Source organism: Marmota marmota, unplaced genomic scaffold, assembly GCF_001458135.2.
Source record: "Marmota marmota marmota unplaced genomic scaffold, marMar, whole genome shotgun sequence".
Lineage (NCBI taxonomy): Eukaryota > Metazoa > Chordata > Mammalia > Rodentia > Sciuridae > Marmota > Marmota marmota.
The window spans coordinates 22,584,428-22,605,697 of NW_025999977.1; the positions used below are offsets into that span (position 1 = coordinate 22,584,428).

At 39.2% G+C, this 21,270-nt stretch overlaps 2 protein-coding genes across 9 annotated transcripts in view; one reads left to right on the forward strand and one right to left on the reverse strand.

Annotated features, from left to right (window-relative positions):
* Window positions 1-1,939, forward strand: part of Fbxo11 (F-box protein 11) — an 80,803-nt gene extending 78,864 nt beyond the window's left edge. For all 6 annotated transcript variants that reach the window (XM_048804420.1, XM_015479687.2, XM_048804419.1 and 3 more), the window contains 2 exons: window positions 415-513; window positions 592-1,939. In XM_048804420.1, the coding sequence (XP_048660377.1) occupies window positions 415-513; window positions 592-721 (229 nt within the window). In that variant the 3' untranslated portion in view covers window positions 722-1,939. The remainder of the gene's footprint in view (window positions 1-414; window positions 514-591) is intronic.
* On the reverse strand, window positions 1,906-15,231 carry Msh6 (mutS homolog 6). Of its 3 annotated transcripts, XM_015479685.2 has the most exons (9): window positions 13,078-15,222; window positions 9,738-9,907; window positions 5,578-8,119; window positions 4,134-4,402; window positions 3,248-3,365; window positions 2,906-2,995; window positions 2,480-2,634; window positions 2,175-2,374; window positions 1,906-2,069 (listed from the first exon to the last, which is right to left on the reverse strand). In XM_015479685.2, the coding sequence occupies exons 1-9, from the start codon at window positions 13,235-13,237 to the stop codon at window positions 1,988-1,990; spliced, it is 3,786 nt and encodes a 1,261-aa protein (XP_015335171.1). In that variant the 5' UTR covers window positions 13,238-15,222; the 3' UTR covers window positions 1,906-1,987. The 3 variants fall into 3 exon arrangements, 2 of the variants coding, with proteins under 2 accessions (XP_015335171.1, XP_048660374.1); XM_048804417.1 differs by lacking the exon at window positions 1,906-2,069 and having other exon boundaries at window positions 2,197-2,361; window positions 13,078-13,293; XR_007348076.1 differs by lacking the exons at window positions 1,906-2,069; window positions 2,175-2,374; window positions 2,480-2,634 and adding an exon at window positions 2,650-2,784 and having other exon boundaries at window positions 2,821-2,995; window positions 13,078-15,231.
* Window positions 15,232-21,270: the final 6,039 nt, after the last annotated feature.

Here is a 21,270-nt window from a genome sequence, read left to right on the forward strand (position 1 = left end):
AGGGAAGATACCGATTTCCTTTTCAAAATTGGCAGTGCCTAGCATTTTTGGCTACTTGCCAATGGAAAGAGGGTATAACTTAAAAAAGCTTTTGTTGTCCACATTGAATTCTAGACTATTGCAGTATTATAGGAACTGATGTCTTTAAAATGTGCATGAAGTGATAGATCCCAGTAACAAGTTGATGTACCTTTTCCCAAAATTGATTCAGCCCAGAAAGACTTGTTTTAGAAACAGCTATCCCACTGAAGTTTAAAAAAAAAATAAAACTTTAATCTGACCAATAGCCATAAAATCTTGATTTGGCCCTCATAGAATCAATCCAAAGATGAATGGTGACACCCCACCCCCCACATGCAATGTTTTGTATTAATGCCATATTCAAGAAGAATAATGTAAGGTTTTGCTTTTTAGATGTCACACTTGTAACACCACAGATCGAAATGCCATATGTGTGAACTGCATTAAGAAGTGCCATCAGGGACATGATGTAGAGTTTATTAGACATGATAGGTACGTAGCACACTTATTGCTGTTACCCAATTATTTTACCCTCACTTTCCTAATTTTTGGGTTTTCATTTTGCTTTAGGTTTTTCTGTGACTGTGGTGCTGGAACACTGTCTAATCCTTGTACATTAGCTGGTGAGCCTACACATGATACAGATACATTATATGACTCTGCTCCACCTATAGAATCTAATACATTGCAGCACAACTGAATTCCTTCCCTAAAGAAAAAGTCCTGCCATTCTAACACCATAACTTAAAAACTTTTTTTGTTTTGTTTTGGAAGAAGATTTAAAATATTTGCCCATGCTACAGGAAGAGACTGTATTAAAAATGGATACACAAGGTCAGTTGACACTATGAAGCTCAAGCTACCAAAAAGAAAGTGGCAATATATTGACTCAGGATCTCAAAGCTGGGTGTTTTAGCATTACTGTGTAAAAGACTTTTGAAGGGACAGAAGTGAAGAAAATAAGCTGCAATTTTGTACAGATACCAACTTCTGAAAAGCTGGTGTTTTTACAACTAGCATTGAATGCAGTCCAATTTGCAGTAGTAATCTTCAATAGACAAGCAGCTTTGTTGCTGCCTTTATGGACATGGGTACCAATTGCTTTTGTAATATGGTAAAAATGTGAGCTAGCACTTCTGCGTTTCTTTTGATTTTTTTTAACATGTATTCAGATTGAGAAATATGATTTTAATGCTTTAATCTCATGTAGTTTGTTTTTAATTTCAAGCAAAATCTTATTGTACTTGAATGTGCCCTGTTTTGTTAGCACACCTAGACTTGCTGTAAACTGTACTCATGTCCCAGTATGTACGTTCTTTCTATGAAAGAGAAAACACTAATCTTAAATTATATCCAGCAATGTTTCTGGTATCCTTTAAGAAAAGTTAAGACTATTATTTCCTTCCCTTCCCTGTGCAGCATTCAAAATCACCCCTAGAAAAAGTGAGTGTTTTATTGAGACTTCCTAGGAAGGGATGCACTGTAAAACAAAAAGTATTCTTGTAACTCAGTTTTGTGAAAGGTAAAAACTACTATGTTTTAAAGTACACTTTAGAAAGTCTCTTCAAAACAGTCCTGTATTTGAACTCTGTTCATAGTTTTTTTTTGAACAGTTTAGACAAAACTGCTGGAAATTAAAACAATTTCCTGCATTAAGCTGAGACCAGTATATATATATATATATATATACAGCCCTATACAGTTTCATAGCTCCCCCTCCCCCATTTATGTGTATTGGTGACAGTGGGTATAAACAGCCTGAAAGTGTATGCATGTACCATAACATCTAGACTTAATATATTGTGGAGTATTCAATAACCATTATGTAGAAGGTAGGTAAGAATTAAAAGGGTTTAATTTCCTAGAAAGAAAATGGAAAAATGGTCATTTTTAAAAAATAAAGTTTATTAGATCATAATGTTGTCTGAATTTACCACCTTTGTCAAGTCAAAGCTTCCAATGTAGTCTATAACTCTTTAATCAAACTCAGCAACTTATGGACAGTTTCAGCATCTAGAGTCGACCTTTCACTAGCCAGGCAAACTTCCCTTAAAATAAAAACAAGAGATTGTTTTTTTTTATTACTTTGTCACAGTGCATCATCCCTCCCTCTAAGAAAATTTAAGGCCAGTTGTGGATCTAAATATAATTACCGAAATAGTCGTAGTGACTGATTCATCTTCTCAAATTCTCTTGCTTTTCTATGTCCCTTTTGAATGACTTCCTCTGGAAGATTAGCAAGCCTTGCTGCATTAAAGCCATAGCTCTTAGGACAAGCTCCCTTAATGAATTTATAGAGGAAGGTAATAGTCTCCTGGCTTGGGTCTTCACACTCATTTTCTACCATGCATGCCTTAAAGAAAAATATTTTATCAGCTATGTTATGTGTTAGCAATTGAAATGTCAGTTGATATCCTCAAAAAAGTGAATAATTTTTGAATAAACAGTTTGCACATACCATATGTCCTAGGCGCACAGCAACATTTTTAGAATATTCTTCTACCAATGAATGATAGTGGGTAGAAAACAATGTACGACACTTTATGGTCTCAGCAAGTTCTTTAACAACTGCATTTGCTATTGCTGTCCCATCAAATGTTGCAGTACCTCTTCCTGTGAAAGTGAAGATATAAACTACATGTTATAAACTGCCTTTTTAATTACAAAGGAATACTACAGGGGAGAGGCCCAGTAAGTACAATAGGTCTGCTTCTCAGCCCTTGGGGAATAGAATTTAAAGAGTACTTCCTATTAGTGAAATAAAAGTATTCTCATTTTAATAAAGCTGAGAAATCTAAAGCCTTTATTAACAGGGGATCAAAAATCTCTTGCAATATAAGGGATGTCCTTCATATAATCTAGAGAAGTAGGTTTTACATCTTACCTAATTCATCCATAAGCACAAGGGAATGTGCTGTTGCATGTGTAAGTATGCTGGCAGTTTCACTTAATTCAACAAAAAATGTACTTTCACCTAGAAAAAAGAATTGTATCACGAAGGGATAATTAAAATTTTAAGAATCTTATTACTAGCAGTATGGCATATCCAAACCTACCACAAGCTATTTAATGATTTAAAAGATTCATCCTAAGAAACTATGAAATCCTTAAAACCTAAGTAATGTTAATGTCTGAAGCAATCTGCTTTGTATAACACAAAAAAGAAAAAAAAATTTTCTTTTACCACCTCCAAGTGAACTGTCAAAGCTTGTGGGAACCAACTCACCTGACATTATTCTATCTGAGGCACCAAGTCTAGTAAACACTCTGTCAACTGGTGTGAGCCTACACACTTCAGCAGGTACATAACAACCCATCTGGGCCATTACAGCTAACAGGCCAGCCTGTGAACATGGAAGGAAAAGGTGTTGAAGTTTCAAAAATTGATATTAACAAGAACCTATACATTACCTTTATTAAGAATCTGAGTCTAGCCCTATTAAAAAAAAAATCTTCACAATCTTATAATACCTCTATTTATGATAAGCGAGGATTAGAGAATGTCAACATGCTGAGGACCTCTGGCCTATATACTAATCCCACTACACTAGTGAATCCCAACCTTCTAGGAGCTCCTCAAGACTACTGATGCTGAACCAATCCTGGATCAGGATTGGTTCAGGGAAATGCAACCCCTATTATTTTCTGTAGCCATTTTGGGGGGTTTTCAGGACTTTTTCAAAAAGCTGAAAACCACTATACATACTGCTGACTCTCAGAGGCTTAACAAACTATTTTTCATTTACAACCTTTTAAAATGTGAAAACAATGCTTGGTCTCTGGCCAACCCCTGACATCTAGAGAATCAAAAAGGCCATCATGCCTTCCCTAAAAAGCAGTTCCCAGTAGTCAGTTGGCAGAATTTTTCAGATCAAGGATTCCTACCAAAAGGTGGGCACTGGCAATGCATGCACTTAAGTGTGTACAAGACCTTGGGTTCAATTGCCAGCACCAAGAACAAATAGAGGAATAAAACCTGCAGTATTTCAAGCGTTCATAATCCTATTCAACCAAGTCAAAGAGCCTCATGACCCAAGGTCTTACACTTGCTTGTAAAACACTACAACTGAGCTACAACCCCAGGCGCTTTCTGATATATAAGAATAAGTTACCTGTCTTATGAGTGTAGACTTGCCCCCCATATTCGGTCCAGTAACAAGCACACAATAAGCTTTGCCATTTTCTTTCTCTTCTTCCTCACAGCCTATTAGAATGTCATTAGGAATAAAATCATCTCCAAAAAAAGTCTTCGTAATGCAGGGATGTCGTGAACCTTTAAGCTCTAAGAAAGGGAGAGTGTCTTCTCCTGGTAACAGAATCACTGGGCGACACATAGGACCATCACCACCTTGACTATAGTTAGCCAGACATATTAAGACATCTGTCAAAGAAATAAAAGTGAGACTTCATTTGGGGGGAGTGAGGATCTTGACATGTAAACTCAGACCCCCACTGGATAGCACAAACCCAGCTTCTTTGAAAAGTCATCAGAAATGCATTTCACTGAGTGGAAATGGTAATGTTTTATAACACTTTAATGAATTAGAAATAACTTGGATTTAGGCCTAAGAATTTTTCCCTTCAAGAGAGTTAAGCTCTAACATCTATACCAGAAGACTGTGAAGAGGCGATGTAATCCTGGGGCTAACATTTTTTGGGGAAGCACAATGTTCTGAGAGTTGGTGTATTAGATATTCAATCTTGGTAGCTAGATCAATTGACCAATTTTAAACACCTGTACTAACGATTTTTAAATTACCTGATTACCAAGTGCAGCATACAACAACAACAGAAGGATGCTACTTATTCTATACCATTGGATAAAACAGTTTTGTGTGATAAATTTGGGCATGGGTTGGGCAGGGGTTGTATAAGGTCCTGGGATGGAGCTTTCCACCCCACCCCCACCCCATACATACATACATACATACATACGTACATAACACACACACAATCTGGGAAAACTATGGTTGCTGTTTTTAAGCAAATTTTTTAGAAAACTATAAACCTAAAATATGAGACAAAAAAAAATCTCTAGACACATTCATTGGTCATGACATTTTTAAAGATTATCAAATTATAAGTACACAAATCAGGGCTTTTTGTTTTTTTGTACTGGGGATTGAACCCAGGGGTCCTTTACCATCCTGCACCCTTCTAATTAATTTATTTTGAGACAGGGTTCCACTAAATTGCTGAGGCTGGTCTTGAACTTGAAATCATCCTGCCTCAGCTTCACAGAGTCACATGGGATTACAGCAAGCAGGTACCACCACGCCCACCCAAAGCAGGGCTTTTTAAAATCAGGGTAGAATGCATATATAAGGCTCTGGTCATCCCCAGAACTCACAAAAATGCAGTAAAGAAAGCAAGATAATTGGTTAAAGAGAAAAAGGGAAGCTTTGAGTTAAATCACTGTGGGCAACCTTGTCATGTTGCCTAGTGAGGCAAAAATACATGTCAATATATATACCTCGTTAATTAGACTTTGGGATACACAACTAGGACACAGCATTACTAACCAAGTCTGAGCAACAAACTTGTTCAAAGTCTTACCCAACACTGCAATGCACTCTACAGCAGACTGCCAGTCCTTGTAATTTTTATCAAAATTATAGAACAGTCGCCGCATGCAGTCCTTCAATGATATATCTCTGCGTTCTTCAGCATTTATCAGGTTAGCCAACTTCTTCTCAATAGTTTTGGTCCAGTATCGTTTACAGCCCTTCTTGGTAGATTTCAGCTCATATTCTTCTGGCAAATTATGGGTGGTAAAATTCTCTGGAATTTCCAACTGGTAACGATTCCTACCAATCCCCCAATATACTATGGTCCTACAGCCTATTCGATTGCGCTGTTTCTCTAAGTATTCTAAGAGGCTCTGCTCATTTTCTCTTATGTCAGCAAGCGCTTGGTCATAATCAGAGTCAAATCCTGCTTTGGGAGTAATCAGTCCAGTCTTTCGAGCTTTTTCATGGTCAAAGGCTGTATCCCATCGATTCAGTTCTGAAGTCAAATCAGGGAAGCAGCCTTCAGGATTTTTTGTCTGTAGACTAACAACCTGCTTAAGGATTTTGGACTTAAAATCATCAACAGCTTCTTCCATAATTCCTATAATTTTACACATTACTTTGAATCCTTCAAGTGCAGAAAGAAAATCAATGATCTTTTTTTTGCTATATGTAGTTTCTTCATACATTATAGCCCTGCTATCAGGGTGGTTCTGGCTCTTTAGGGGAGACCCAACATTATGAATTTTACTCAGTAGCCTCTCAAGATCTGGCAGCTTCTTTAGAAGGTCTGTGACTTCAGAGATTTTGTCAGGCACGACGATGAGGTCTTCTATGGCATTTAGACGGTCATTGATAGCAAAAGGGCTACACAGCGGAGCACAAAGCCACTGTTTTAGAAGTCGTTTACCAAAAATAGTATGGCAAGTATCAATTCTTTCTAGCAGGGTCCCTTCAGTAGAACCATTTGTCCCATTTACAAAAATCTCCAAGTTGTTTAATGTCACTGCATCTAGCACCATTCGTTGATTAGCTTTAGTAAATTTAGCACCAGATCTTGTATTGACCATGTCAGAATCCAAGGGAATATATTCTTCGAAATTAGCCATGGATAAAAGCTCCTGATCAATAAGGCATTTTTTGAGGTAGAAGACACAACCACCTAGAGCAGAGAGGGCCAATTCACTTTTTTCTCCTGGTGTCAGCCCAATGGAATCAGACTCTGAGGTCATATCTTTAAGCACCTGGGGCAACATCCCCCCACTGTCCTCATTTAGTTTTTCAGTAAAATAGCCCTCTTCGAGGAGAGTTCTCAAAGTTTTAGCTGCATCCCAAAATTGAGACCCCGGTATCAGACCTTCCTGAAGAGAGGAGGATAATGAACTCTTTAGAATTGTCTTCGTCTCCACTGAGAGATTTCCTTTTTCAAACAAGACTTGTACTGGAGGATAGTGTGCCACTAGAGTCCTAAATCTGGAACAATGACGATCATCTGAAAACTGACCTATGAAAAACTTTCCCAGGGAAGTATCAACAAAGCACACACCATACATGCGTGTGTGGCCAGAAGAATCTTCCTCTTTTTCTTTGAGGCTAAGAAGATATTTACTATAGTTCTCAGAGGGATCACCTTCCAGCACACTATAGGTCTGTGTACCCTTAGTAATGATCCTACAAATTTCTCTCTTCACCACTCTATCATGCTTAGATATATGTGCCATCTTTCGGCATCGTGCCTCCATCATCTCAGGAGTTTCAGTCTGTTCCACTCGTGCTACTTTATAGCCCTTCTGTACCAGGGAATCTGAGTACCGGCCAAATGCAATTTCAGGAAAACCAGAATGGGCCCAGTTGCCTTTCATGAATACCAGTCCCAATTCATTGACTCCAATAAGAGCATCCATGTGATACAGTTCGTAAAACTTCCCCACCTTATAAAAGATAACAAGATCAAAGTTCTGAGACTTAATCTGCCACCACTTCCTCATACCAGGAGTACAGGAATTAAGGAAATCTTCAGGCACATAGAGTGTGGATGCATCAAAATCGGGGTGATCAGGCCGCCTCCTATGCTCATCTCTTCTCTTTTCCTTCTTAAGCCATTCTAAAGTTTCATGATACCAGGTAGTGGGGCGACTACTATTATCACTCCCTCCACTAACATGGGCTTGAGAATCAGAATTTTGAGGAGCAGAGAAAGCACTCAAAGTATTTTTGGTTTCTGATAAAATGCCAGCTGCTCGTTTGGTGGTTGAGGGCATTTCTTTCCTTGAACTTTTCCTTTTAAAAGCACTACTTCCTGTCACCATTCTCTTACGTTTTGGAGCAACTTTGACAGGGCTGTCCAGGCCTTCACTCTCACTATCCCCCACTCCACTGCTTATTTCATCACTGCTTCCTTCCTCCTTAGCATCTGGTTTGAATTCCACATCAGAGCCACCAATGTCACTCTCAGAGTCTGATATGACTCTCCTTTTTTTTACTTGACGGCTACTTCGCCTAGATCCTTCCATCTTAGGCTTCACTTCCTCTTCACTCTCAATTTCATTATCTTCTTCACTCTTATCTGATGCATAAGTTGCACCTACCTGCCAAACAAGGAAAGGTATTTAAAAACAAAGAATTGGGATGTAGCTCAGTAGGAGAGTGCATACATAAGGCCTGGGTTCCAACCTTAGCAACATATAAAATTAAAAATCAAAGTTTGTAAAGTTAACAATACTGCTCTGAAATCTCTCATTATGCTGCAACTTTATACACCTCTAGAAATGAGAAGCTGTTTTCTTCCTCAAGGAATATCTATGTCAGTTTCACCTAACATTAAAACAAGTGTCACACTACAGGATTGATTGCTGTCATGGGAGTTCTATCCTATACAACAAAAATTAAGCTTTAGCATGAACATGTACCAAAGACTAGTAAGTTATATCCTTATTAATAGTCAAGGCTGTAAAAATAATTTTAATTTCCCCCTTATCTGACAGCTTTATTTCAGGATCACCTCTCCTCCTAATAAATAGACATTTTATAAAACCACTTTATGCATTCTCTAGCAAGAAAACAATTAGTAATCTATACTGGTTCTAATGCTTGCTCTTCCACAAACCAGCTATATCATCTTGGGCATGGCACACTGTCCTACCATAGATCTCTTACACATGTAGTAGTATTAGGGTTAACTGTTCTAATTACTATCCATTTCTAAACCTAATTAATGTTGTAATCCCTAACCTCAATCTTAAAATTAAAATACTATGTAAACTTGCTTATTCCCTTTCTCAACTACAAGAAAAAGGAACCGAACAAAATTGAACTTAGTTAGAATCTCCTTTGAGATGCAGCTCATTAATTTCCTATAGAATGATGATCTTGTTTGTTTTAAATTAGCTCTTTGTTCATTTCTTTAATAGTTTTAATTCAGTTGAAACAAATGTTGTATTCCAAGGTTATCTGAAGTCTACTCTTACCAATGCAAGATACAAATAATAATAATAATAATAAAATAAAGCTGGAGGATCTCAAGTTTGCAACCGACCTCCGAAACTTAGTGAGGCCCTAAGCAACTTAGTGAGACTGTCTCAAAAAATAAACAAAGTTGGGGATGTGACTTCAGTGGTAAAGTACCCACCCCCCAAAAAAAGTATTAGAACTAAAAGCATAAACCTAGAGAATTTTAATTACCATGGCATGACTACACCCTCATATAGAAGCCTACTAGACTCCATGACCAATTTTATGAACATGTCCTTACTGTTCCTTTCTACTTAACAAAACATACTACCTCTTATAACATATGCTTTGTCCTGCTAGCAGACTTTAAAAAAGGACACTAGTAGTTGAAATTCTATGTAACCTAACCTAACCTCCCAGGAAAGTACAGAAATGTGTGTATTTATGTGTGCACACTGCACGCACATGCATGTGTGTAACTTCTAAACTGGGTATGATATCAGATGTCTATAATCCCAGCAACCAGGAGGCTGAGGAAAGAGGATGGCAAATTCAAGGCCAGCCTCAGCAACTTGGCAAAACTGTCTCAAAGTAAAAAAACAAACAAACAAAAAGGCCAAGAGATAGCTCAGTGGTAAAGGGCCCCTGGGTTCAATCCCCAGTACCAAAGAAGGAATTATCACATTAGTATATCCCTCCCCTACCATTTCCCCATCACCCTTTTAACAGAAATAACAATTAAATGTAATATCCCACCTCCATCTCTTCCTCCTCTTCTGGCTCTGAGGGCTCATCACAAACTGCCAATTCAAGCCTCTCAGCCTTGTCTTTATTTAAGGCTTCATCTGCACGTTGCATTGCTCTGAGTATTTCAGGCTTTGAACTGTAAAAATGGCCTCCCTTCTGGGCCTCCTTTGATTTTGAACCTAAAATGGATTTATTAAAAAAAAAAGAAAGAAAGAAATGTATTTATAAATAAGAATTTACTGGACAGTTGGCTCAATTACAACATTTGCCCAAATGAACAAGAATGACAACAATCAGCTAGGTGTGGTGGGGTGCTCCCCTAATCCTAGTTAATTGGCCTATAGTTCTGGGCCAGCAGGGGAAATGTATAATTAGCAAGACCATGTCTCAAAAGAAGGGCTGAGATGTGATTTAGTGATTAAGCATTTGCCTTAGCATACACAAGACCCTGGGTTCAATCCCAAGTACTATTAAAAAAGAAAAAAAGAATGGTAACAATCCAGTATAATTTTTAATGTTCCATTATTCACAGGAAGAAAATTTTCAGGAGAAAACTACCAATGAAATTGAAATCCCCAACTTTACCTCCTTAAAGTCACCCTGTTGGGTTACCAAGGACCTCTCATTTAAAAGTCAATCTTCTAATGCTTTTAAGACCAGACCAATGCCCTAAACAGGCATGGGACACCTCTTTATGTAAAGCAAGACCTGTACATGTGGTCTGAGAGGCAAAGATAGTCAGATCCCACATATTTAAATAAATGAATAATCAAATTAACTGTAAAGGGCCTACCATTTTGGGACTGTAATCCGGTTCACACTATGAATATATTTAAAGCATGGTGGTGCACAACATTAATTCCAATGGCTCGGGAGACTCGGGCAAGAAAACGGCAAGTTCAAAGCCAGCCTCAGCAACTTAGACCCTGTCTCTAAATAAAAAAAAAAATTTTAAAGGGGGCTGGGATAACTTTATCCCATGCCCCTGAGTTCAATCCTTGGTACTCCCAAAAAAATCTGTTTTAAAGTAAAATCTTTCCACGTGGCCAAAACAGCACCTAAACAGGAATTGTTTTTCTCTCATGTAAAATTCATTTCACAGGGCTTGGGGTGTGGTTCAGTGGTAGAACACTTGTCTAGCCTTATATGAGAGGCCCAGAGTTAAATCCCTAGTGCCACCAAAAAAGTTTCATTGTAATATTAAATGACACTTCTATCCACTCAGCAAAAGGTTAGGTACAGAGGATCACAAATATTATAAATTATTTCTTTCCCAAGGGACACAGCTAGAAATGGAAATGTCTCTGTTCTTATAATCATTATTGGGAAGAAAAAAAAAAAAACTCAAATGTCTGAATCAAACATATCCAAAACATAGTATTTCAACAGAACAAGCAACTTTTACATGTTACCTAAGACAAACTAAAGCTACAATTTCCCATCTCTCTCTCCCTTTTTCTTTTTTTAAACATTTTTATTAGTTGCTGATGAATTTTTAAATTCTGTTTATTTATTGATTTGTATGTGGTGCCAAGAATCGAACCCACATGCTAGGCAAACGCTATACCATTGAGCCACAATTCCAGCCCTCTTTTTTTCTATTTGGTACTAGGAATTGAACCCAGGAGCACTTTACCACTGAGCTACATCCCTAGCCCTTCTTATTTTGAGATAGGGGCTTGCTAAGTTGCTGAGGCTTTCCACAAACTTGGGTGATCCTCCTCCCTCAGCCTCTAGAATTGCTGGAATGATAGGCATGCACTACTGTGCCCAGCTCATTTCCCCAATTTTCAGAAGAGGTGCACTAAAGGTATGAGCAAGATAAACTGGATAGTGAATCTTAACTTTTCCCAAAATGCTTAATGCAGCTTCACTCCCACCCCCTCCAGTCCCCCCAATCTATCTAGAGATAAAATTGTTCCAGAGAACACTTGATACAATCTCTACAAATCTAAGACAAAAATTCAACAAAAAAAAGGCAAACTATTTTTCACCCATGCCTCTCAAGTGATTAATATGCATGTACTGAAACAATGCTATCTTTTTTTAAAAAACTAGTGTTAAGAGTTTTGGACCTGGGACCTTGTGCATGCTAGGAAAACCAAGCTACATCCCCAGCTCAGCAACTGAGAATTTTAAAAGGCAAAGAGCAGGGCTGGTGGTATACTCAGTGGTACAGTGCTTGCCTTGCACACATGAAATATTGGGTTCAATCCCTAACATATCACATGCAAGCCTCAACCTATCACATGCATCACACACAGGGCAAAGAACACTATGTACAGGAATAATTTTATAAAATAATGACAACATAAATGTTAACATTTTCTTGATCTCTTTTTAAGTCATTCAGCACAGACTTTTTTAAAAGCTCAAAACTATTCCTGAAGAAACCTCATTTAATGTATGAGTAAAGTATCAGGAAATAATTTACTTTGGTCAGTTGGCCAAGTCTATAGAACAAATTAGAGAAGACAGAAAGAATCAAAATTTCCTGATTCTCCACCCATTCTCTATACATCTTTAGCTATCTTCAATCTCCTCCACCTTCTGTAAGATGAACACATGAACAAAGGTTTTGATTCCTAGGTATCTCTGGGAAATCTACCCTCATTCTGATTCTACAGAATGGAGCTAAACAACATATTAAATTGTCTGAAGATCAAAGACAAGGATTTGTTCATGCCCTACTGTATAGTGGGCAATATTCTGAAATCATATTTTGTATGCACAGTATATACTAAGGGTACACCAAGTAAGGCTAACTATGCAGGACTGCTTACGTGCGATAAAGCTTGGCCTTGGGAAAAAGTTATGGTTCTAGAATTTTGGTGTAAAACTCAACTCAGATGTGCTCGTGGATGACAATTTTGAAGGCTAGTGTGCATCTCTGTCATAAAAAATGTCACTGATCTATGCCTTATATCTGTTCACATTATCTGTGTTTTAATAGGTTCCTTCAAGATGGTGCAGTTTACCTTTCTGTTTGAATTTCCTTTTTTGGTTACTAATTTCAATGAGATTATTTTCCCTTTAAAAGCTTTTAACTGCTGTAACTCATCCAAGTACAGAAATAAAAATCCCAAACCAGGTGTGATGGCACATTCTATAATCCCAGCGACTTAGGAGGCTGAGGCAGGAGGATTACAAATTCAAAACCAGCCAAGGCAAGTTAGTGATACCCTGTCTCAAAATAAAATAAAAATATAGGCAGTGATAGAGTGCTTGCCTGGCATGCATAAAACCCAGGGTTTAATCCCAAATACTGCCAAAACAAAACAAAACAAAATCTTGGCTAAACACAAAACTCTCTCATGTGCACGCACACATCCCCAACAATGACTCTTACCTGTATATGGCTTTAATAGCCTTTTGCTAACCCAGCCCCTTGTTGGGCTGTCATCAAAAAACTGTACATGAACACGGACTGATTTCCCTTTCTCGCGGATGAATGTTCCATCAAAGGGGTGGTTGTAAACCAGGCAAGGCCACCAGGGATAACCCTCCATCTTGGCCCAGACCAAATCACCTGGTGAGAAGTCACAAGAACTGTTGCCAAAAGAAAATACATGAGTTAATTAATATTGAATTACTTCAAAGGCAATTACCTACAAATAAAAAGTAAAATAAAACTAATATGATGCTTTTTTTTAAGTTTTAAGACGTAGACAAATACAAAAAATTCTGGTATTGAAGTAAGAAACTACTTCTCAGAATCAAAGTTTCAAAACTCTGAGAAGTCTTAGACAAACACAAACACAAAAAATTCTGGTATTAAAGTGAGAAACCATTTCTCAGAATCAAAGTTCAAAAACCATGAAAGAGCCAGGCCCAATGGTGCAAGCCTAAAATCCCAGCAGCTCAGTAAGGCTAAGGCAGGAGGATCACAAGTTCAAAACCAGCCTCAGCAACTTAACGAGATCTTGTCACTAAATAAATAAAGATCTGTATATGTTTCTCAATGGTTATGCACCCCTGTGTTCAATCTCTGGCTGAAAAAAGCAAACTATGGAAGAGTTCTGATAAAATGATGTTGGCAGGGTAAAGACACAGACTTCATTAATATAAAACATACTTTTAGCTAATATATTATATAACATTAGACTTTGCTTAGAATCTGTTTCCAGTTAAGCACTTACATATTCCAAACACTCCAGAAGCTACCTAGCATTCTACCATCCTCTATCTCCTAGTTCTATGGAAAAACTGAAGTCAATAAATGCCCAATGTGCCAAAAACAGTGAATATATAAGCCTACAAAATTAGAAAACATACATTCTTCATAACAGCCAACTTACAGCCAGACATAATGCATACACCTATAATCCTAGCTACACTAAAGGCTGAGGTTCAGAGGTCAATCCAGACAACCTGATGAGACCTGTGTCAAAATTAAAAAAGGGGAAGTGGGTTGGGAATATACCTCAGTGATAGAGCACTTGCCTATCATGTTTGAGGCCCTGGGTTCAATCCCCAGGATGGCTGATGAGGGTAAGGCATGACAATGATTTAGCCATGAAGGCTCTTCTTTGAGAGGTAGGAACAGGGAAAAAGCAAAGAATCTAGGTAAGAAACTATAAAAGAGACCCACAGTAATGGAAAGGCCACAAACAGCTGATAATCACTAAGTGTATTAAACACCAAGATTTTCTGGATCTGCTTAGAGGTCTTTATTGAAGAACTATGAAATTAAAATAAGCACATTACAAACAAAAATTTTTCACACTTCTGAAAAGCAGACAGTTGACACAACATGATTTAGACCCAATTATGAAAACAATATTTATTTCTCAAAAAATCTGAGTGTAGAGCTAGGGTTATGTATAACTCAGTGAAAGTACATTCCAGGCTCTGGACTCAATTCCCAGTTCAAAGAAAACAAAGTAGAAAAAAAGGGGGAAGGGGCCACATAAATACAGAAACAGAAAACTTCAGGCTAGAATAATTAGAAGAGACCTAAGACCAGATATATGATTTCAGCTTATATCCTTCTCAGGAGCCTGTGCAAGTTTATGAATATTGCCTGCCTCAACATTTAGGTTATCTTCAACAGAAAGCTTTGCCTTCACAATTCAAAACTCTTACCTTAGCTCTGTTTCCTCCTAACATATCAGTTAACAAGGAAAACAAAAACAAAACCTACTATCGCCACATGGAATACTATGTTCCCAAGCTTCTTTGTGCAGTTTTATAAAATAACTTTTTTCCCCTAAGCTGTACTGCTTTATTCTACTGCTAAAGAATCTGAAACCTGCCAGTTAACTTCTGAAACATTAGCCAGACAGAGCAAATAAATGGCAATGAACACATCTCACCACATGAAGCATATTTCAGGCTTCAAATGTGTATTGATGAAGCCATATTTTTCTGAAAGAAGGAAGGGTTTAGTCACTGGAGCTGGGTGCAGCGAAGCACACCTATAATCCTAGGGGCTAAAGAGGCTGAGGCAGGAGGATCATGAGTTCAAAGCCAGCCTCAACAATTTAGCAAGGCCCTAAGCAACTCAGGAAGACCTTGTCTCAAAATAAAATACAAAATGGGGCTGGGGATGTGGCTAAGTGGTTGAGTGCCCCCAAGTTCAATCCCTGGTACCCCCACTCCTGCAAAAAAAAAAAAAAAGACAGTCATTAGTTCAAGCCTGTCTGCATAACTTAATGGCAAGTAAATTCCTTTAGAAATGGAAACTACAGTAAGGTTTTGGTGTGTATACAGTGCAGCTTTAACCTGATGACGGGCCAGGAGGAGGCAGTTCTCCCCTTGGTGTGTTGAAATTTTAAAATACCTAAGAGGCACTGAGACCAAATATGGACTGAGGTTTACAAAGTGTTCTTGGTCCCTAAAACTGAAAATGATTATGTGTACGAGACTTTCTCTCCCTCCTCCCTGTCTGAACTTAGTTATGTAAACTAAGGACCAAAGAGGGACCCAACTGGACAGTAGCTATTTCATTTTGCACATGTCTACAGGGTTAGAAATGGAGTTAATGCATCAGAGATTGACAAAAATACACTTCTTAGGGTTGGATACCTCAGTGGTAGAGCTCAATATGCACAGAGCCCTGGGTTTGATCCCCAGCACCATAAAAGAACTGCATTTTTGGTTGTTGCTGTGTTGCCCTGGCTAGTGGCTAGAACTCCTTCCCAGCTCATCGGCCTCCCACCTCAGCCTCAGTCCCAGAGTTGAGACTACCATGCCCCCACAAAAAAACATACTTTTCTTTGCAGTATTGAGGACTGAACCCACGTGTACCGTACCAGTGAACTACATCCCTAGCTTTTTTTATTTTATTTTGAGACAGGACCACCAGACCTGGCAAGAATGTACATCTTGATGGTTTACTTCAAGTTTGCCCTAAACCTGGTGAAATTCTATTTAAATTCTATTTTGCCTATTATGAAAGGCAAAAAAGATTGTCACAGCAGCTTCTGAAAAAATTAAATGACCTGAGCAAAAATGTGAGATTGACAAACCTTCCTCATAAAATTCCTTTGTATCCTCAATTAAGAGTGACTCAGGGCTGGGGTTGTGGCTCAGAGATAGAACGCTTGCCTAGCATGCACAAGCACTGAGTTGGATCTTCAGCATCACATAAAAATAAAGATATTGTGTCCACCCAAGACTAAAAAATAAGAAAGAGTGACTGACAGCTGGACACAGTGGCACACGCTTATAATCCCAGCAGCCCAGAAGGCTGAGGCAGGAAGAGCAAGAGTTCGAAGCCAGCCTTAGCAAAAGCCAGGAACTAAAGCAACTTGGTGAAACACCATCTCTAAATAAAATACAAAATAGGGCTGGGGATGTGGCTAAGTGATTGAGTGCCCCTGAGTTTAATCCCCGGTACCTCCCGAAAGAGTTGACTCAGTCAGGCCAGGCAAAGTGGCACACACCTGTAATTCCACAGCTCCAGAGGCTCAGGAACTTAATGAAGCCCCAGTACCAAAAACAAAACTAAACAAAACAAAAAACAGCCTAGGAAACAGTGGGTTACAAGCCAAAAAGAGAAATCAAGCAACTTAATAAAACTAAAGATTCAAACATGTCTCAAAATTTTTCTTTAATCAACATGTGTGTATGTATCTGTGTGCATACCTGTGTATATTCTGCTGGGGATCAAGCCCAGGGCCTTGAGCATAGTAGGCAAGCACTCTATCCCTCAGCAACATCCCCAGCCTCTATTGTGCGATTTTCAAAAGGCCAAAATAAATGGAACATATTTTAATATTTGCAAGTATTGGGATTTTTCTTCTTTCTGGGGCGGGGGTGCGGGGGTGGTATGCCTCCTGACTCAGTCTCCTGAGCTGCTGGGATTACAGGTGTGTGCTACCCCATTAATATTTGGATTTTTCTATCAACACTACATACTGATATATGTAAATATAATATAAAATAGGATCAGAGTTGGAATTTGCTAGGAAGTGAAATCTAATCTGCTATATATACTCACTCGTAAGAGCCCAAACAATCTTGTAAAGTCAGAGAACTGTAAAACTGGCTCTCTTAAAACTTATTTCTCTTTATCAGTCTTCTGTTAACTTTACTGTAGTTTAATATCTGGCTACATTTTCAGCCAATCCTAATATCTTTCTCTTTTCATTTAACTAGAATGTATTAATATGGATTGTCTTAGTCCTATGCAAAGTAAACAAGTGGGAAATATCAAAGCCAAAGTCAACTCACAACCCCCAAGTAATTATAAAATACCTTGATTCATCCCGAAGCCCAAGATGAAATGCAAAACATTAAAATTATCTTATGATATAAATAAGATTACATTGTGATTTTACAAATTTTTTTTTAGAGTCATAATTTATCTTAAAAAGTTTTTGGTATGCTTGGGATTTTAAAGATAGGAAAGGGGAAAAGCTAACAGCTCAAAAAAAAATTTAAAAGCTTTTAAGCTTTCATATTCCAGCATGATGGTGTACACTGTGATCCTAGCGACTTGGGAGGCTGAGACAGGAGGATAGTTTACAGCCAGCCCCAGCAACATAGCAAGGGCCTAAGCAACTCTATGAGACCCTGTCTCTAAATAAAATATTTTAAAAGGGCTGGGGATGTAGCTCAATGGTTAAGAGTCCCCCAAAAGAGTAAGCTTTCATTTTTTTCTTTTTTTTTTTTTTTTGTGTGTGTGTGTGTGGTGCTGGGGATCAAACCCAGGGCCTTGTTCATACAAGGCAAGCACTCAACCAACTGAGCTATAATCCCCAGCCCAAGTGAACTTTCAGATAAAATAATCAAAATCAATTTTTAAAAAGTTGCTAAATCTTGAGTCCACAATCCAAATATTTCTGTAAAAGGTTTAAAGTTTACTCTCATTATATAATAAGTGTGATATTATTTGGAATATATTGCTATAAATATTTTAACCATGTAAATTCTCAGGAAAAATACCTACAACTGGTACATACAAAAAGATTTTTTTTTTGTGCCAGGCACAGTGGCATCCACCTGTAACCCCAAGAACACTGGAGGCTGAGGCAGGAAAATCTCAAGTTCAAGGCCAGCCTAAGCAACTCAGTGAGACTGTCTCAGAATTAAAAGGGCTGGGGATATGGCTCAGTGGGTAAAGTGCCTCTGGGTTCAAGTGGCAGTACCCAACCCCCCAAAAAAGATTTTTTTGCATTCATCAGCCATAATAGTTGTCACTGAATTGAGATCCTGAGAAATAAACTAGCTAAGATTTGCTCAGAAGCCAGATTTAAGGGGTCAGAAGGCTTGCATATTGCTATTATGACCTTGCTAAACTACAGAAAAACAAAGTATTAAGAAACAGGCCCAGCTGGGCACAGGTGACACACGCCTATAATCCCAGGGGCTCAGGAGGTTGAGACAGGAGAATAGTGAATTCAAAGCCAGCCTCAGCAAAGGCAAGGTACTAAGCAACTCAGTGAGACCCTGTCTCTAAATAAAATACAAAATAGGCTGGGAATGACTCAACGTTATATTCCACAATTTCAGTTCACCAAAAGATGCCACAAATTAAAGGGACCATTCAGGATGGAAGATATCTGCATTGCACATAACTGATAAGGTGGTAGGGAAGAATGGAAAAAGACTTTCACAAACATTAAAAGATGCCCAACATTTTAAAGCTTTCAACCAACTCTCAGAACAAACAGAAATGTCTTTGCAGACCTCATCAGTCTATTGATTGGACCCCTGATATCTTCTCCAAGCTCTGTTCTCCTTCCTTCATTCCACCCATAATTTGAAGGTTCTCTTTCACAGCCAGATTCCCACTCTGATCCAAGACATAATCTGGCTGGCCCTGTTTGCCCTTCTGGTTTCATTTTACAGAGCTCTGCTTGAGTTCCAGGTCAGCTTCTTCGCTTGTCCTGTTCACCGTTTCATACAGGATCCACAATGCCTAATATTGTGCTTGGTAGAGTAGGTACATGAATATTTGTTGAAATAAAGGGCAAATCTTTAAATGCCCATCTCCTGTTTCTCCATCATGGGAGATCAAGTATATACAATCTTGAATGTAGACCTCAAAAAATAAAAAATAAATTCTGTGCAACACGTATGTGAAGTACAATTTACAATAAATGACCAAGCGCAGATATGCATGCCTGAAATCCTGGTGACTCGGAAGGCTGAAGCAGTTCAAAGCCAGTCTCAGCGACTTAGTATGGCCCTAAGCAACTAAGCTAGACCCTGTCTCAAAATTTTTTAAAAAGGCTGGGGATACTGCTCAATGGTTAAGCACCCGTGGATTCAATCCCTAGCGCGCGTGCACACACACACACACACACACACAAAAATCACAAGCCAATAAATGTAATCTTTTAGTTTGGATGCCAGAGGAATCAACTCATGTTTGAATAATCAGCACATCATGCATTTTTCCCATGAAGAGCCATGGTGGATGATAACTGTTTCCCACAAGTAGATTCTACTAATACAAACTATAAGGTTGGTTTGCTTTTGAGGTGCTGGGGATGACACGAAAGGTCTTGCACTCTAGGCAAGTGCTCTACCACTGACCTACACCCCAGTCCACAACTTATATTTAAACAGCTGGAAAGGGTCACTTAGGAGGATAATCCTGGACTGGTATTGTAGATCAAGTGGTAGAGCACTTAAGCGCTTGCCTAGCATGTATTAAGACCCCAAGTTCAACCCCCAGCACCGCAAATACATAAATAAATAAAAATTAAAGAGCTCAAATATTAAAAACATAAATAAAAGGGTAAAATTTTTTTTGGTGGTCACTCCTGTAATCCTGGCGACTCAGAGGCAAGAGCAGGAGGCCAGCCTCTGCAAATTGGCAAGATTCTATCTCAAAAAAAAAAAAAAAAAAAAAAAAATTAAATTAAAACAGGACCGGAATGAAGCTCAGCAGTAAAGCGCCCCTGGGTTTAATCCCCAGTACCGAAAATAAAGAGGGTAACTGAGGCCCTGGAATCGACCCCCACCACCACACAAAAGAATATTGCTGTATTAGACTTTAAAAAACCTGAGAATTCCTGTAGGACATCTTAAACAGAACATTTGAAATCAATACGCAGAACCACTAACTAGCTCTCTGATCCTCAATTGTTTCTAAGCCTTCATTTCTTCATCCGTTCAAGCGTCTACCATTACACTTTGTGGCTAACAGTCTCTGTTATACAGCAAAAGCGAGCTTTTCAAAATGTCGCCCGCCGTCCCAATAAAAGACCAGCCAAGCACTGGTACAGCACCGAACTACCCAGAAAGCGAAGAGGCCACCTCCGGGCGGACTCCCCCACAGCCGCGTCCACACATTCTTGCCAAGCAAGGCCCACCATCAACTCCGAAATTAGGTGCTCTACCCTCCTATGGAATCGGGCTTCAAAACTAACTATTTTTTAAAGTAACGTCTTTTTCACTCGACACGAACTTCCACGTGCTCCAGAACAGCTTCTTGCTATTTTTATTTGTGTCTGTGCATAAGCTGTCCACCTACGAGAGGACCCTGCGGGATCCCAGCTCTGGAAGCCCTTCACACCCTGCCCCGCCCTCCCAACCTCACTCTACCCAATCAGGCCCCTCGGGCCGCAGGACACGCCCCCGGCGCTCATCCAGCTTCCACCCCTCACTCCCCGCCTCTCCCGGCTGAGGGCCAGCAGACCCCAGGGCGTCTAGGTATGGGGGGCTCTTATCTACACCTAACCATCTCCAGGATCCCCAAGTCTCTGTTCCCGCTCTGAACTAGAAAACTTCTCGCGCTACATACTTTGCAGCCCTAGCCTCACAGCTGCGGGCGTCCGACCTCCTGGCAGGCATCCCTCCTCCCCTCCCCCGCGCCGCGCACCAGGCGAGCAAAGCGCCTTTCTCCTCCGGCCCCACCCCCGTACTCCCATCTCCCTCATCTCCTCCCAACCCCGAGCTTCGTGCAGCTGCTCTTCCTCCCCCAGCCCCCAGCCTAGTGAAAAGGGTCCAAAGTCTTCCTCCAAAGTCTTAACTCTGCGCGCCTCCCCACCAACCTTTCCTCCAGCAGACTTATCTCCTCCTATGCTGTTTACAAACTACACTCTCCCTAAGTGCTACAAACGCAACCCCTGAATTCTAGATTCCG